The 19,159-nt window shown below is 43.3% G+C and overlaps 1 protein-coding gene across 4 annotated transcripts in view; it reads right to left on the bottom strand.

Annotated features, from left to right (window-relative positions):
* The window catches only part of BLOC1S5 (biogenesis of lysosomal organelles complex 1 subunit 5), a 77,605-nt gene extending 64,798 nt beyond the window's left edge, over window positions 1-12,807 (bottom strand). For all 4 annotated transcript variants that reach the window (XM_057554769.1, XM_057554770.1, XM_007173922.2 and 1 more), the window contains exons 1-2: window positions 12,657-12,807; window positions 8,207-8,289 (exon numbers count right to left, since the gene is read on the bottom strand). In XM_057554769.1, the coding sequence (XP_057410752.1) occupies window positions 8,207-8,289; window positions 12,657-12,774 (201 nt within the window). In that variant the 5' untranslated portion in view covers window positions 12,775-12,807. The remainder of the gene's footprint in view (window positions 1-8,206; window positions 8,290-12,656) is intronic.
* Between the last annotated feature and the right edge of the window lie 6,352 nt (window positions 12,808-19,159).

Here is a 19,159-nt window from a genome sequence, read left to right as displayed (position 1 = left end):
TATACCCTGAGAAAACCATAATTCAAAAAGACACATGCACCCCAATGTTCACTGCAGCACTATTTACAATAGCCAGGTCATGGAAGCAACCTAAATGCTCATCGACAGACGAATGGATAAAGAAGATGTGGTACATATATACAGTGGAATATTATTCAGCCATAAAAAGGAACGAAACTGGGTCATTTGTAGAGACATGGATGGACCCAGAGTCTGTCATACAGAGTGAAGTAAGTCAGAAAGAGAAAAACAAATACCATATATTAACACTTATATGTGGAACCTAGAAAAATGGTACAGATGAACCGGTTTGCAAGGGAGAAATTGAGACACAGACGTAGAGAACAAACGTATGGACACCAAGGGGGGAAGTGGGGAGGGGTGTGTGTGTGGTGCTGTGATGAATTGGGAGATTGGGATTGACATATATACACTAATATGTATAAAATAGATAGCTAATAAGAACCTGCTGTATAAGAAAAGTAAAATTCAAAAAAAAAAAAAAAGAATATTTCAGAGGTGGGCTGTGCACTTTCAACAGGATGCTGGTAATATTCCGTCTTCATTTATCAGCAGGAATACTTCCATAAAGAGAAATTTCCCCTTGGCAACTATTTGGTTACTCTGAGATATGCTCATATGAAAGGCAGAATAAAACATTTGATTATTTCTCTTTATTCACCAGTTTCAAAAATAATGGTGTGGTTCCCTAAATTCGCTAAAGGTGTTTTTTTTTTGTATGTTTCCACGCATTCCTATGACTCATAGGAATATGTGAAGTTTTTAATCCATTGCAGTATTTGTCCCCACTGATGCTGAAATTATCCTGTCTGTTTCCAGGGAGAGCCTATCTACCCTGGCTCTGCAACGCTGCAGTCCAAACCCCAAGGCCCCTTAGCAGCTTCTTCGCTTTCTAGTGTGACCTGATGCTCCAGGCTCTTCTCGTTCATTTCCTGACCCAGACTGGGAATCAGCAGGTCTCTAAACACCACTGGTATTTAGAGACTGAGCACTAAGGGTCAGTCATCATTTCTAGCCCTTTGAGTGGACAAGGCTAGGAAATAGGTATTTTTGTGAAAAGAAAAGAAACATCTTAAGTTCACATTCATAATCAAACTTAAATTCAGGGGACTTCCCTGGTGGCTCAGTGGTTAAGAATCCGCCTGCCAATGCAGGGGACATGGGTTTGAGCCCTAGTCCAGGAAGATCCCACATGCCGCGGAGAACTAAGCTCGTGTGCCACAACTACTGAGCCTGCGCTCTAGAGCCCGCGAGCCACAACTACTGAGCCCACGTGCCACAACTACTGAAGCCCGCGCGCCTAGAGCCCGCGCACCGCAACGAAGAGAAGCCCCCGCTTGCCACAAAAAGAGAAAGCCCGCGCACCGCAACAAAGACCCAACACAGCCAAAAATAAATAAATGAATTTATTTTTTAAAAAAAACCTTAAATTCAGGACTACAGGATTTTTAATTACCCTCCTGTCTTTGTTTCTTTTTCAATTCTGAAAATACCAACAGAGTTACTCATTTGCTTTATCACCAAGTCAATGAAATAACGATACCAATGCCAGAATTAACAAAATGACTACTGAAAACAATTTCAGGTTTGTTTTTTTTTTAACTTTCTGTTCTGAAGGGTATTCCACTAGAAATGTACACAGTCAAATTACTGCGTTTTAAAGTTACCTGGAAGAATTTCTCTGCGTGGCAATGCCACCATCTAGGAAAACAGGTTTGCTTTTTTACACATTACTTGATTTTTAGGGATTCCTCCTTAAAATTTAATTTTCTTTTAAATTATGTAAAATATTTACATGGCTCCCAAACTACATCTAAAAAAATATATATTCAAAAAAGTCTAGCTTCTATCACTATCTTTTGTATCCTATTCCCTCTATCACTCTCTTTAGATAATTATTTTTACATTTTTATCCTGCCATTGTCTTAACTATAAGGATATACATCCACATATATACATATGTATATGTATACACAGATGTGTATATAAACATATATGTGTGTGTATATACACATACGTATAAATATATATATATATTTCAATTCCTTCTTAAACAGAAACATGATATTCAGACTTTTCTTATTTCACTTTGAGTCACGCTGATTCACACACACACACCCACAACGTATATAATCTTTCTCTATGTGGTCATGCGGTCTATTTGTTCTCTCTTTTGGGTATCTCTTTCAGTATTTCAAAAAGTTGGCATTTTTGTTCTCATGGTTATGTTTATACTAATACTTCTTACAATACCCCGGTCTCCACTCTGGCTCCTGTCTGTTGGTTCCCTATTCTAAGCAAGATTACTATTAGGTGGTCACCTCTTCTGTCTCTAGCCTTTCCCTCTCCCTCAGAATCTAATCTGCAATAGCATCCTTTCCCTCCCAGTTAATACTGATAAGGCAACAAGTGAGGACAGTCTCCTTTTCATATGCCCTCCCCTCTCCTTCCGTTTTCTGATAGGCTGTATCTACACGGGCAGAAGACAGAGCCACTGCATGTGACCTGGTTAGGCTGTCTCCCTTATAGCCATTGTTGAGCCTTAAATTACACGTTATAGTAAGTGAATTTGTACCGTCACCTCTCTAACAGCCCATTAATGACAATAATTAATTTAAACAACAAATAGGCCCATCTGGTATGTGCTTGTTTATATGTTGATATTTTTGGCTAAGGTGTACGGTTGACACCTACTACAAAAGGAAGACTATAAACCAACATCTGTTTATTTGTTATATGAATATTATTTCTGGGGTGAAAATTCTCAGAGCAAAGCACAGCACCAATGAAGCTTGGTTTCTGATGTATAACACCCCATAAAATTACATATACAGTTAATTTTTCTCAAGTTGAAATTAATGACAAGTGCTCAGGTAATGTGCTTCAAGACAGTGCCTGGCAATAAATGCTTCAAAATGTTAGCAATTGTTCATAATGTTAGTACAGTCACTGTAATATTTACATTAAAGATGTAACTTGATAGTATTAGAGAGGAAATGAGAGACCGATGTAATATTTAAAATTTTCTTTCCATCACAAAATGGTCAGTCCCACAAGTTTTTTTTTCTCACAAGTTTTAAAACCGTTATCATACATACGTGAATCTATTACATGCCACATGGGATCGACTTTTTCCTGACATTTAATACTCTGACAGCTACTCTTACAACCTAACAAAAATGAGATCAGATGTCAAATGAAATTCTTGTTTGTCCTGCCTTTTAAGGGACTTTATCTTTTTATCAGTACAACTCACGTTCAGACGCAGCAATAAGAACCCTCACACCTCCTGTAACTACTGTACTTATTTTAACAATTTTTTTTGCCTCAATTTTAATCAACATTTCCTCCATTTTTTCCCTATTTCTCTAACATCTATTTTTCTTTCTCAGTTCAAGTATCAGCCCCGCTTCTGAAGATTTCCCTCCCAGCTCAGTTGGGAGTTATCTCCTCTTCTGAGATTTCAATCACTTTGTGCTTATTTTATCATAATAATATCACCATTACAATCTGTTCTCCGCAGACTGTAAATTCCTGAAGGTAGAGACGGTTTCGTATCTACTTTTGCGTATCCGGTGTGACAGACAGCTCTGGATCCATCCCCCTCCTCTCCTCCTCTCAACACCCAAATACCACTTGGTGGTAAACCTGCGCGTAACAGACACAGCTAGCCATCGCCCACCTGCCGTCCTTTCTGCTGCATGAAGCGCACGCGCCATGGCTGGGCTCCCACAGCTACGCTGTGAGCATGAGCCTGGGGTGAGAGCAGCACGGCGGTGAGAAAGAAGCAAACGCTGGAGGAAGAGCTGATGTCTAGGGCTGCCACACCAGCCCCAGGCTCTGGCTGCTGTGAGAGAAAAGTAAGCACTTAGGAAAGCCACTCTCCTCAGGTGTCTGTCACTAGTGACCAAACACCTTCCATATGATACACCAAGGGATTCAGGAACCAGTCAATAAAGCAGTCAGAGACTGAAGTTTGCTGAAGATGAGTTCGTGCAGGACTGCGCAGCCCCTAAGCACTTCATAAGCGCTGACCTGCACGGCCTCCCCTCTGTCCCACACGAGAGAGGCCCCGGCGTCCTGCAGCTGGAGAGAGAACAATGCAGAAGACCATGCCTTTACTCGCTGCCACAACCAGACAGGCTCACTGGAGGCGCCCTGCCGGGGTCTCTGTTCATCGTATTTACTGGAATCGCGGGGAATAAAAGAGCTGTGTGCAGTTGGGAGCAAGACAGTCAACTGTCCTGAAATACTAACAAACACAAAAAGAGAGCTTAAAATATTACAATAGAACGTCGGTAATTTAAGTAATGCTGCCACCGTGTGGCACTTAGTCCCTTCTTTAAGAAAGAAAATTTTATAAAGAAAAAGATTATCGTTGCCACGTGCGTTAACCTTTAAAAATATATAAACTATAAACGAGTTTCCTTTTAAATGCTAGCCAGTTTTTCTTCAAGTGAACCACATTTAAATGACCTAGAGAAGACAAAACTTAAGGACCTACTGTGTGGCACAGGGAACCATATTCAATATCATGTAATAGCCTGTAATGGAAAAGAATCTAAAAAAGAATATACATATATATGTATGTGTGTGCGCGTATACATATATGTATAACTGAATCACTCTGCTGTCCACCTGAAACATTGTAAATCAGCTGTACTTCAATTTAAAAAAAAAAGACGAAACTCGTAGGAAGCCCTGACAGCTCTGCCTCCCATTCCTCCAGTCCAGCTGTGCAACGCTGGGGAAAGAGCACTTTTATTAAACAGAGGATGTTTTTACTGGGGCCAAGATAGAAAAAAGAACGGTAAGTAATGCACATATCCATTCAAATCTAAATCTCTAAAATGCTTTCAGCTTTTCTCTCGTAATTTGAGGGGAAAGGTCAGTGTGTAACAGACAGAAAAGGTAGCCGAGCCTGACGTACAGTTAAGTTTCCAGGAGACACTAAAAAAGACGGACCGGGGAGGTGACTGCGTGAAAGGACGGCATCAAGTACTTTTCAAGAAGAGGAGTCATGTGACCAATTAACTGGAGAGAGCGCAAACGCAGCTGAGGAAATATTTTTGAGCCCTTCAGAGACCATTCTTCAGTGACAACATGAGCCTGCCCTGCTGCATAAAGGCTGGGCCCCTGTCTGTCTTACTCAGGGATACAGCACTGGTTCCTGACATGAGGTCTCACACAAAATAAGTGCTGAAGACATTCTGTTTCACTTTCTATAATAAGCTTACATCTGTCATACCCAGTGTGAAAATTTTATTCTTTAGTAAACATTTTCCTGAGATGTCTATGTCATTTGCTTAGCAAATCGTTGTTTTCCCTAAAGATATTAAAAACTGAACCAAAACTCATTCAAAGTATTGCAAATTCTGAATACAATTTTGATTTTACTTGCTCCCATCTTTCTCTTAATAATAACAGTTACCAACACCTGCCTAACATTGACATACCAGGGATTTAAAAAAATGATATATTACTTAATCCTCACAAAAACTCTGCAGCATGTATTATTGTTCCCATTTTAAAAAAGAGAAAACTAGGCCTTAGTAGAGCAAATAATCACAGCTAGGAAGAGGGATACAGGATTTGAGCCCAGATATGTCACACGTCCAGCTCCAAGGCCCATGTTCTTTTACGCTTCAGCACAGCCCTGTCTCCAAAGAGACCCTGAAGGGCTGAACAATGCAGAACCCAGGTAACTGCTCTCCTCTCAGGCACACGCCCGTCTTCTCTCAGCCCCAGTTAACAGAGGTGTTGGCTTCAAAAGGGAGTGAGCTCTTCAATATAATATATTCCGCAGCATAAATGTAATAACACTTCTTTCATCATCCATTCAAGACTCAGTCTTGCTTGTACAGCCCTTTCACAGGAACCACCTACATTACCTAATGAGCGCTCATCCACTAATCAGCTGTGTGACCTTGCACACATTTCTTTCCATCTCTGGGCTCAGTGAAGCTGCGGGGTTGGATTAGAGAAGTCATCTTAATTCCAAAATTCTATGCTTCTTTTATAATATATAGTAGGCCTTTAGAGATACATTTACAAACTTTTTAAAAATAAAAGCTATTTAGCATTTCAAATTAACCAGACTGGCAAAAAAAAAAAAAAAAAAAAGATGACTTATGAAAGGATGTCGGAAAAGCCAGGTTTTAGGCCAAGCTCTGTTAATTGTGTTTTTGAATCATATTAAGTACCTACAATGCACAAGACATTCTTTCAGGCACTTTGAACACAACAGAGCATAAGAAAGGTAAGTGTCTATATTCTAGGAAGGACAATGGGCAATAACCAAGCAAAGAGTAAGGAAAATATAGGTAGTAATAAGAGCTCATGGAAAGCAGAATTCAAGATGGACCCTGAGAGCGCCACCCCTAGGATATACACACCTCTCAGTTACTCAGTCAAACCCTAACCGAGGTGCTGTTGTGTAGCTATTCTGCAGGTTTACTTAAAGCCCCAAATCAGCTGACTTTAAGAAAAGGAGATTATCCCTAGTGGGCCTGACTCCATCAGGTGAGTCCTTAACAGGGATGGGACTCTTCTCGGTAAGAGAGGTTTAAAGCATGAAAGGGAGACTTCACTTATGTCTTTGAAGAAGGAAGGGGCTGTGTGGCAGGGAATATGGGTGGCCTCTAGGAGCTGAGACCGGCCCCGGCCGACAGCAAGCAAGGAAATGGGAACTTCGTCTACCTGGGCAAGGAACTGAGTCCTGCCAAAATCCTGTGAGTCAGAATGAGGACCCTGAGCACCGAGTAAGAATGGAGCCTGGACGGCTCCTTGATTTGAACCTTGTGAGACCGTGAGCAGAGTACCCACCACGCTGTGCCCAGACTTTATTCCCACTACTTTATTCTCACTAATTGAACTGTTAATAATCTTTACATAGCATGATGAGGGAATAGTCTATGGTTAATTTTCTGTGTGTGGGATAATTATTCTTACCCTGTAACAGCAATAGTAATGATGACAAAGATAACTACCAGTTATTCCTAGGTACCAGAAAATATTCTAAGATACACACACCTTTAATCTTCACAATAACCCCGTGAAGCAGGTATTATGCAGATTTTGAGTCTCTTGAACCCAGAAATGGTGTCTAATGCAGCAGCTCTGTCTCTCTGCTTTGAGTGCTCTGTACCACAGGCTTCCTGTACTTTTAAAGGGTTTATGGAAAGGTTCTCTCCTTTTAGCAGGTTTAGACTTCCTGCTTGGTTGGAGTCTCATCTGAAAATAAAACCCCAGGAATTCTCTGGCGGTCCAATGGTTAGGACTTGGTGCTCTCACTGCCAGGGGGTTCAATCACTGGTTGGGGAACTAAGATCCCGCAAGACACAAGGCCAAAAAAAAAGAAATAAAAGAAAACCCCAACTTCCACAAAATCACAAAACTGCTTGTGTAACATCATTTACCATCTACCCAACAGTAGCTTGGGATGTTACTATTCAATGCACAGTGAACCAATTATACATGTGCAAAATCACAGTCAAACGAAACAGAATGGCAGGCTAGTGCATCAGGACTGTTGGGACATAGCACACAAGGTGGGGTGGGAGACGGTAAAGCTAGAAAGATAGGAGCCGGGTCATAGAAGGATGCTGGGCTTTGTCCTGTAGACAGAAAATGATATCAAAGGTTTTTAAAGAGTTAATGTCAGAGCGCTCTGGCAGCAGGGTGAAGACTGGATTTGACTGGGTTGATAAAGCAGGCATACCAGTCAGAAAGGACAGAGATTTGTTAGGTAACATTTGGAAGGCTTGATCATTGAATGTAACCTAAAGGGGAGGGAATAGCCACGGGCGATTCTCATGTTTTCACTTGAGTGCTTTGGGTAGATGCTGCTGCCCCAAATGAGAAAAAAAAAATATAGAAAATGGGTGTGCAAAACTGACCCATTCATCTGTAAAATCATTTTTTTCATTGTATCTCATTTTATACATGAAAACCTGAGCTCAACAGACAGTAAATACCCGAGAGCAGGCACCAGAACTGGAGCCCAAGGCGCCTGCTGTCTCCTCTCGTGCTCCCTCCATTCATGTCAGTGCCTCTGAATACTTTGTATATTTTATGAACACATGAAGAGAAATCATAGATTTTAAAACCAGGGGATTTGCCTTCCGTATATTAACACCCTAACAATTAGGGCAGTCTTTTTACAAAATAGGTTTCAAATACTCACTTCAAATTCTTTCACAAAATAACGGGTTTCACCTTGGATAACTGGTCTGTGATCTAACAGCCTTGAATGAATTTCTCCAAGATCTGTAAAGACAAAATGAAATTCATGGTCAATCCATGCTAAGTGGCACAATCTCTAGCTTTACTCTTCCTGTTCCCCATAAATGTATGAAGGTTAAAATCCAGTTCAGACTATGGATTATCCAGTCAGTAAATTGGTAAAGTACTTTTGAGAGCAATTTGGCAATATCTAATAAAGTTGAAGACATATACCTAGCAATTTCATGCCTAAGTATGTGCCCTAGAAAAACTCTTAAACAAAGGAAAGAGAAATGTATAATGTTTACTACAGCATGAATATAATGTCAAAAGAAAAAAAAAGGGGAATGACCTAACATACTCATAGGATGGATATTACAAATCAGTGAGTGAAAATGAATACAGTGGGGTTACATTTATTAACAAGGATAAATCCCGCAAAAAAGCAACTTTCAGAAGGATAAAGCCATTTATATAAACTTTCAAAATATGCAAAATCACTTCCTGTTGGGACATCTACAGAAGCCATAAAGCTATAAAGAAATGCACGAGAACGATAAACACCAAATTCAAGACAGCAGTTACCTTAGAGGAGGGAGGGCTGTGCAATGAGAGCAAAGGGCACAATGGCGCTCTTCATGTGTGTTTATTAAGATGGCTGGTGAGTGTTCACGGTAAGTCTCCATAAGTCATAATTAAGGGAAGAAAGTTCGGAATTTTAACTGTTTTTGGTGAGTCATCCCGGGGCATATTCTGCTCTCGTACCACTTACCATATTGTCCTGAAATTTCCTCTCTACTCCAGTGAGTATCTCAGAGACCAAATTGTTTGTATCATCCACAGAGGGTTAACACACATTTTTCTATATGACTGAGAAGCCATTACACTGATTTTGGGACATGTGCGGCTGTGGCCTGATGTAATGGGAATTTACTTAGTCTTTGGAGAATTCAGTTCTGTTCAGAAGTGGGTAATGATCACCTCTGAAGCCCTGACTGCGCTCCAAAACTTAAGATGTGAAGATCAGGGGGAAGAAAAGATTCTAAAACACACAAGACCACAGAAATTAAGCTGGTTTTGTAATAACATTATAACAACAAAACAAACACATTATAGTAATTCAGAGTTGCAGGCGTCCCAAGGATTACAAACAAATTCTCAGTTTAATAAAGGGAAGCCACATATTTCCACATAAACTCAATCCTAGCCCTGCTACAGGCAAAGCACTCTTTTGTTGTTTGTTAACAAGACAAAAGATATAATCCTTTGTTCTCCAAAGTTCATACTCTAACGTGGGAGTTAGACAATCTCTTCACACAAAAGATAGAAATAAGCACTTCAACAGACTATGAGACAAGAAAAGACACAGTAAACTGCAGATCTCTCATTATCTAATAAAGTTCTGGCCCTGAATTTGCAGACCTTTAATGTAGTATGTGGATCTTTGCCCCTCATAAGGAACAATTTACTGCAGAGTAAATTTTTCTGATAACACCCACATCGTCACCATTGTCACCTCACTGCTTCTCACATCCATCCCTTCTGTTCCATCCTTGCTTGTCTTGGACTATTTCAACAGAGTGAGTCACACCCCTCTTCAACCCACTCCATGTACAGTCAATTCTGCTTATCTGCAGGACAGTAGGCCCTTTGTATTCTCTGGTTCTGCAGTTACAACTTCACTTTATAAAGTAGGCAAGTTCACAAATGGGCCTCCTGCAAGACAAGGATCCACTGTACCTGCCTGAGTGCTCTATTTAAAACACAGATCTAACCACATGACTCTTGTACTTATTGCTGTTCCATAACAATATGGAACATTCAACAAAAAGTCCAATCTCCTTAAAAAGGCAAGAATTCTTCTTCGGTCTGATTTCCACGTGTAGTTTCCCAAACATGCCATGCTGACTCAGGCTTCCACGCCTTTGCTCATGCTGTTCCAAACTAAGTCCAAAATATCCTTGCCCTCTTTTCTCAGCTACTAACCCTTTATTCTTCAAGACTCAGGTCAGACACTCCATGCCCCAGGAAGCTCCCCCTGTCTCCTAACAGCCAACCACAGCCCAGAAAACCTCAAACACCTGGGGCCTAAGTATTGAAATCATTTATTTATATATTTCCCTTTCACTAGACCCTGGCAATAAAACTCGACACATATATTTTCACAATCGATAGTCTTCAAGTAAGATGAACTAAAAACAGATTTTCAGAATGAAAATAGTAAATGGTTCCACAAAAAAACCCAAGGAGGTTCTAGACATATTTTCAATTATAACTCAATTTTGAATTAACCTGAAAAACTTCCTTTGAATTACCTTCTTTTAAAGGAAGTACTACATGTGAAACTAATATATTGTAAATCAACTGTACTTCAATTAAAAAAAAAAGTACTACATCAAAATCACAAACTTCTGTGCATCAAAGGACACAATCAACAGAGTGAAAAGGCAAACCATGGAACGGGAGAAAATATATGCAAATCATGGCTGTAAAGTGGCTAATATCCAGAATAGAAAAAGACCTCCTACAACTCAACAACAACAAAACACACTACCTGATTAAAAAATGGGCAAAGGACTTGAACAGACATTTCCCCAAAAAAGATTTACAAATGTCTAGTAGGCACATAAAAAGATGTTCAACGTCATTAACCTTAGGGAAATGCAAATCAAAACTACAAGACACTGGGACTTCCCTGGTGGTCCAGTGGGTAAGACACCGAGCTCCCAGGGCAGGGGGCCCGGGTTCAATCCCTGGTCAGGGAACTAGATCCCACGTGCCGCAACTAAGACCTGGCGCAGCCAAAATAAATAAATAAATATTAAAAAATAAAAACAAAAACAAAACTACAAGATACTACCTCACACCCATTAGAACGGCCACTACCAAAGAAACAGAAAATAACAAGTACTGTTTAGGTTGTGGAGAAACCGGAACACTTGTGAACTGTTGGTGAGAATGTAAAACGGTTCAGCCACTATGGAAAACAGTACAGTGGCTGCTCACAAAGTTACAAATAGATTTATCATTCGATCCAGCAATTCAGCTGTGGGTATATACCCAAAACAACTGAAAGCAAGAACTCGATATTTGTACATCCATGCTCACAAGGGCCAAAAATGCGAAGCAACCCAAGTGTCCATGGGTGAATGGATACCCGAAGTGTGTGTGTGTGTACAATGAAATGTCTGAATCATATTCAGCTTTAAAAAGGAAGGAAATTCCGACACCTGCACGATTTTACGTATATGAAGTACCTAAAGTAGCCACATTCAGAAACAGGAAGTAAAATGGTGGCTGCCAGGGGCTGGGGCGGGGGAAAGGGGAGACTGGGGACGCGGTGTTTAATGGGGACACAGCTTCAGTCTGGGAAGATGAAATAGTTATGGAGCTGGATGGTGGTGATGGTTTCACAACAACGTGAAACGTACCAATGCCACTGAATTGTACGCTAAAATATGATTAAGAGAAACTTTATATTCCACGTATCTTACGGTAATTAAAAAAAATTTAAGTAATAGCTCACTAAGATTGCACATGTAAACAATTAAGGCCTAACACCCCTGCACTACGCCCACACTACTAACTAGATTTGAGACACCCTGAATTCTACACAAACCTGACAGATACGGTTAAAATGCAATAGGCATGAACACGAGGATGCCATTCCCTGGGCAGCGCTGAAGGGCGCCGCAATCCTACAAAGGCTTCAACACTGCAAGACGGTAGGGCTGCCGGCAGAAGCGAGGGGTTAAGAGAGGACGGAGATGAGGTGTGGTATTTAACTGGCAAAGATCTTCCTGCAGGAAACAGTTGTTGAGAGCTTGGAGAATCAAACCAATTCAGGTTCTGTGAGAATCCGGGCTGTAGCTAGGTTGTGACCTTCTCCCAGCTCAAAGCTCGTCCACGGGACGAGTGGACATCGGTACACGTGTTGGGGGGCTTTCGTGTTTTAAGATGCCTTCATGTTCTCTCGTTTCCACCCTGCACGACCCAGGAGCAGACAGGGTCAGGGCGAACGGCCTAGGCACACACCTCCTAAGCGGCCTGCCTGGGGGCGCGGGCCCTTCCCGACTCCCAAGCTCAGGGCATCACACGTGGGTCGCGAGCCCGCGTCCACGGCAGCTCCACGCAGGGTCCCGGCCTGGGGGAGGGGAGAAGGCAGCCCGAAGGCTCCCGGCTGCGGCTTCTACGAGGAAGCAGGAGGGGCTGGGGCAGTTTGCTGTTACTGGGAGGCACCTGGCGCGGGGAAACAGGCGCCAATGCACAATGACCCCTCCCCCACCCACCGCAAACGCCAGGCCGCCCGGGAGCCGGGGGTCGACCTCGGGCTCGGCCCCGGGTGAGAGGACGCCGCCTGGGAGGTGGGGCTGCGCTGGGACCACCGGGCCGAGAGCCCTAGTACTCCGTACCCTTGATAATGAGGTGGGCTGGCGAGCCCCCGGTCCCCAGCGAGTCCTTCTTCTTGCCGCCGCCGCCGCCCGAGGCGGCCTCACAAACCACGGGGGTCTCCGTCCCTCCGCCGCTCATCTCGGCCAGCTCCGCCCACCCGCGGCCGCGCTGCGCCTGCGCAAACCTACGCGGCCCGCTTTCCCCGCGCGGGATTTTTGCGTCATCAAAGGGCATCGGGGACGCTGAGTCTACCCAGCGGGAGGTTCCTATAAAGCCAGTATGGTGTGGCCAGGGTCGTGAGCTTGAAGAAGCCGGTGCCGCCATGTTGGGTTAGGGCAGATGCTGCCGGAATAGGAAGGTGTCTGAAAGTTAGGGCTAAACTTATTCCTCCCTAAACCTGCTGAAATTTATCGTGGTTTAGAGAGGTTGGCGGAGAGAGGATCTAGTCATAGATGAATATGAATAATAGTGGTGTAAATACAGTATCTATATTATTACCTGCCACCAGTATTTAATGGAGGTTGTTGACGTGCGTGCTTTGCCACATTTGCTCGTCATGGCAACTGCGGGAAACAGTTTTGTCATTTCTTTCTAACAAAAGAAGAAACAGGATTAGAGATTAAGTAATTTGCCCAAATCACTTCTCAGACTCATTCATGCCCATGTAAAGAGCAAAATCGTCTGTTCTTGGCATTTGTATTTACAATATCTCAACCAGTTGTTATAGGGAATAAGATAAAATAAAATGCATGTAATTATGGAAGGGACCGTAATTTGCTAGGCTGCTTTGATTCGTAGCCCTGAAGAGACAAATCCGGTGCTGACAGATTTGTATCTAGTGCTGCTGTTTGGTAAACTCCTTAGAGTTGATCTTGTAGTCTCAACAAGTTGTCACTCCCTTCCTGGCACAGGCCTTCCCCCATAGCCTCTGCTTTAGCTCCTCTCTGAAGTACCTAGATAATAGTAATTGATGCAATTTTCCTGAGGTGTTTCACAGACGTGAACCCACCCCCATCAAATGGAAGATGTTAACTACTTGATGACTATGAGCATGTAGCCCCAGGCCTCCCGGAGCCTAAGGACTGATAAAGTTAACCCCTGTGACACCACCCTGTTCCTTCATCATCAGCCAATCAGAGTATTGTGCACGATCTGATCGCGTACCCTGCAGACCCCTCCCCCCACCTTGCACTTGGCCTTTAAAAATGCTTTGCCGAAACCCTTCAGAGAGCAGGAGGCTTTTTAGGACATGAGCCACCTTCTCTCCTCGCACGGCCTTGCAATAAACCTTTCTCTGGCTCCAAACGCCGACGTTTCAGTTTGTTTGGCCTCACTGTGCGTCGGGCACATGAACTTGCGTTAATATTTGTGCCTGTTCAAACGACAGACGGTGCAACTTTGCAGTGACTCCTTCATCTCCTGTGTTCACCCAGCGGTTCTAAGAATCATCTCTTAATCTCTCCCTTCTCCCTCCTCTCTTCCTGCACTGTCCTTACCGTCAAGGGTCTCTCAGTCACCAACATTTACAGTCTAGGGCCTTGTATATGACAGGATGGAGGAAAGTGCAGCACATGTGTGGGACACCTGGGGGCAGGAGGTGGCCAGGAACGACTTCCCAGAGGAGGTATATTTTGTCTTCAGAACTGAAATGTTGTGTAAGTCACGTGGGGTGCGGTGAAGATGGAACTTGGGGTTTTCTAGCACAGGAATAACAAAGAGGCATAAAATAGATGAATTTATAAATAGAATGTGAACTTGGTTAACTGCATGTTATTGGATCGGGCTTCTAACCTTTTACTTCCCTCGCTTTGGCATTAACCTCTAGAAAACGTAATTATTTTTAAAGCCCTTCGTTATCCCCCCCACTTCTAGGCACTTTTCGTATTCAAGTTTCCTTCTGCATCTGCCAGACTAAATCTTCTCTAAGCTTGTCTTCTTAGTTTCTTTGAACTACTGAAAAGCCTGGGAAGACTTGATACTGAGCAGGACACTGTGGGGCTCCTGGACACAAAATTCTGTGTCCCTCATTTCTCGATTACAGAAACTCGGCTTCATTCAGCCTCCATGACCTTCCCAGAGTTCCAACTAGCAGGTTCAAACAGTTGCTAATTAGGGAAGGGAGGGGATGCGGAGACAAGGGAGGAACAGTGAAAAGAAACAGCAGTGTCAGAAGTTCCTTAATCGTCCAGTGGATAGGACTCAGTGCTTTCACTGCAGTGGCCTGGGGTTCAATCCCAGGTTCCCCTGGTGTGGGAACTAAGATCCCGCAAGCCACGCAGTGTGGCCAAAAAGAAAAAAAAAAATAGTGCAGCCTTGGGGCAGGGATACATAACAATATCTTTGCAGATACTGAAACCCCTACCAGGTGGGAGAAATTAACCGTAATAAGCACGTTGACCCCAGACCGGTTAGAACCAGAAGGTTGACGATGCTGACTCCCACTTACTTCCCCACCAACCAATCAGAAGAATGTCCACGAGCTGATCACGCCCTCTTTGAATCATTACTATAAAACTTCTCACTACCCCCCTCTAGATTGGGACACACAGTTCTGAGAGCAGGAGCCCGCTGTGGCCTACTTTGCCTGGCAAAGCAATCAAGCTGTTCTCTTCTACTTCACCCAAAACTCTGTCTCCAAGATTTAATTTGGTGTCGGGGTACAGAAGCCAGATTCGGCTTCAGGCTCCCTCTAGTACAGTGAGATTGATACTTCTCCCACATTAACATGGCTGTTAAAATTGCACATTCTGGGTTCTGCCTCCCCAGATTCTGTTTCAGTAGTTCTGGAGTAGCTGCTACCTCCCCTTACCCAATTGCCAGTTGATTATGATATAAGAATTCCAGGTGCAGCAGTTAAGACTTTGGAATCAGACAGAACTGGGTTCAAATTCTGGCTGTGCCACTTGCCTGATGTTCCTTTTCTACAGAATAGCAATAAGATATCCATATTATAAAGTTGTGATGATTTAAGAAGATAATACCTGTAAAGTACTTAACAGTGCTTGGCACATAGCAAATGCTCAATAAATACTATTTCAATAACCTCTATCTCCTTTTAAAGCCCTGTTATAATCTGCTCTTTCTCCCAATCCACCTTTATTTGCCACCACTATAATGTCTTGCACGTGTTTTGCGCTTCACAATTTATAAAATGTCATCACACATAACATACCATCTTCTCATTAATCTAATTGGGATAAATATTAAAATACCCATTTTCAGATACAGAAGCTAAGGATCAGAGAATGTGGGAGAGTCTCTAAGATGGCTGCGATGTTTCCTCCCTTCCCGCCCATCAAGAGATGGAGTTTGTTTCCCCTCCCCTGGAGTCTGAACTGACCTTGTGACTTGCTTTGACGGGTAGAACATGGTGGGCCTTAAGCCACCTGGCAGTTTCTGCTTTTGCTCTTGTCAGGAAGTCTAGGCTGTCCTGCTGGGGAGAAGCACGGGAAGATGAGACGTCCCCTGTAGAGAGAGGCTTTATAGGTGAGAACGGAGGCCCCCTAGCAGCCAAGGGTGAGGGAGGCCTTCTTGGATCTTTCACCCCAGCCATCAGCCAGCTGAATGCAGTCCCATGAACTGCAGTGGAGTGGGTACCACCACGTGAAGCCAGAAAACTGCCAAATCAACCCACAGTGTTATGGAAACAGGAGGGAAGGGGGCAGGACACAACCTCTAAAAGAATGACATAGCCATTGAGGATATGACAAAAACTGGCTAGAAACCATGAGGTCCAAGACGGCGGAAGATTCGACTTCCAGTGGACCTTGAGCCTCATTATACGCTTATTGTAATACATCAGCTAAATGACACACCCACCAGCGCCATGACAGTTCTGAGGCTGACGATAAAAGGCCAAAAAGTGGGCGGTGGCCCAAGTCCTGGAAATCCCCGCCCCTTCCCCAAAATAGTTGGAATAATCCTCCCACTCATTAGCCTATGAAATTACCCAGCCCATAAAAACTAACCACCCCATATTTTGGGGCCTCTTGCCTTCTGAGATGGCCCACACTGTCTGTGAAATGTGTTTCTCCCATGGCCACTCTAGCCTTTTGAGACAGCCCGCATTCTGTCTATGGAATGTGTATCCCCCTAAATAAATTCATTGCTTACCTATCACTTTGTCTCTCACTGAATTCTTTCTGTGCTGAGACATAAAGAACCTGAGCTTCATTAAGTCCTGAGACCAGGTGTGTGATTTCAATTAAAAGACAGTGGGTTCCAAGTCCCAATCTGAATTGTGCCGTTTCATTATGAGAAATAATAAATTTTTGTTGTTTTAATACACTAAGGTAGGTGTGTGTGTGTGTGTAAATTATGCCCACCTCTTATAGAAAGGATTTCACATGGCTTACAATGATCTGTAAATGTACTCCCACAAGATGGTACCATAGTTATCAAATAGCAGAACCATGGTCAGAGCCCTGGTCTATGGACTTCAAGGCTGGTGCATTCTAAAACAGCAGAGCTCAATCAGCTGGGGTGGGGTGGGGAGGTGGTCTCTCTACTATGTCATGACTGTGCCAGACATTATTTCTGCCTCTTTCTTTTTAGACACCCCCTTCCTGGAATGTTTTCCTTGCCCCTTCTGCCTGTTCAATGAATTGAATCAACTTTATTTTTGTTGTATAATAAAGACCTTGGCTGATCTTTGTCCCTGGTTCCTGGAAGATAACCTCTAAATCCTTGGAATTTCCCAAGTGATGGGAGTGGCTTTGTTATTCTTGGTGGGCCGGAGGTTATGCTAAAGCGCTCACTCACACTGGTCCCGGGATGGTTTCAGGATGGGGGCTGGCCATGTATGAAAGACCACCATGTGATTAAAGGGTTGAGGCTTTGAGCCATGTAATATCAGCTTGACTTCTGGCGAGGAGAGTGGGCTGCGGATTGAGTTTAGTCATGTGGGCAATGATACATCAACCATGTTTTCACAGTGAAACCCCAGTAAAAACCTTCTGGACAGCCCAGGTGACCTTCCTGGTTGGTAGCCATACTTTAATGTGCCAAGAGGGTGAGGCAAACTGAGGACCCAGAAGCTTAGCGTTTGGGACCCTCCCAGACCTCGCTCTACGCATCTGTTCATTTGGCTGGTCTTGATTTGTATCATTTACAATAAAATTGTAATCATAAGTACAGCAATTTCCTGAGTTCTGTGAGTCATTCTAGTGAATTATTGAACCTGAAAGGGTAAAGTGAGACCTCCTGACACTTGTAGACAGCTGGACAGAAGCTCAGGTGGCCTGGGAACCGCCAGAGCTTGTGGAGCCTTCTGGAGTCTATGAGGTCTGGGCTAACTCTGGGAGTCAGTGTCAGAACTTGCTGCAATTGAACGAACACTTACATGGCACTTACGACAGGCCAGCTAATGTTGTAAGTGCTCTACACATGCTGATCCAGTTAGGGCTCATGGCAGTCCTCTGCAGTTGGTAGCATTATTATTCTCCTCATTTGACAGGTGAGGAGGCTGAGGCATAGAGAGGCTAAATGCTCAGCTGGTTTGGGGCAGAAACAACCTGGTCCCTGCATACGTGTTTAAGTGTAGGTGGTGGACAAAGAGAAAGTAGGGGAGGGTGATCTGGAGAGAAGGAAGAGGGAAGCCAAACTACCTCTAACTGGCCTTTTCATTTCCTCATTCAAACACGTCTAATAAATATGGATTGAGCACTTTCCGTGTGCCAAGCGCAGTGCTAAGGGCTGGGATATAGCACTGACCCAGCCTTTTCCTCCCCTCACGGAGGCGACATCTACCAGAGGGGACAATATTAAATCCCTATGCAATGACTTTCCTGCAATTCTGTTGCTTACAGCCTGTAGATACACGTTCCAGCTGTTTGATTGTCTTGTTCTGCCCAGTACTGCGTTGCGTTGTTCTCTGGGATGGTCAGGTCCAGAGTACACCTCGGTTTCTTTTTCCTCTTTTACAGAAATCTTTAAACTGCAGCTCAGACAGCAAAGAGCAACTGAAAGAAGAGTTCCAGTGGCAGAGCCCTCCTGCCAGACACCTTGGGCTGGGGGCGGGGCTTCTCTGTGTCCTTGCTCTGTGACCCATGGAATCTCAGAGTTTTGAGGACAAAAAGGACTCTGTCATCTCCCTGAAGGGCTTGTGTTATCTCTAGCTGTCTCCGGATTGATGAGACGTTTCCTGTATTATTTAAATAAAACTTTTATTGAGATAATTGTAGATTCTCATACAGTTTTAAGACATAATACAGAGATTCGTCCTACACTTTGCCTGATTTCCCTCCACTGGTAACATTTTGTAAATGTGAATATCATAACCAAGATATTGACATTGATACAGTTCATCAATCTTATTTAGATTTCCCTAGTTTTACCTGTACTCATTGTATGTGTGTATGTGTGTGTGTGTATTATGATCTGTATAATTTTATCACGTGTAGGTTTATGTACCTGTCAGCACAGTCAAGATATTGCACAGCTCCAGAGCCATAAAGATCCCCCTTGGCACCTTTTTGTAACCACACCTACCTTCCTCCCTGCCCTACGCCATCCCCTGGCAACC

This window comes from Balaenoptera acutorostrata, chromosome 10, assembly GCF_949987535.1.
Source record: "Balaenoptera acutorostrata chromosome 10, mBalAcu1.1, whole genome shotgun sequence".
NCBI lineage: Eukaryota > Metazoa > Chordata > Mammalia > Artiodactyla > Balaenopteridae > Balaenoptera > Balaenoptera acutorostrata.
The sequence above is the reverse complement of the archived record's forward strand: the minus strand, read 5'-3'. Positions and strand labels throughout refer to the sequence as shown.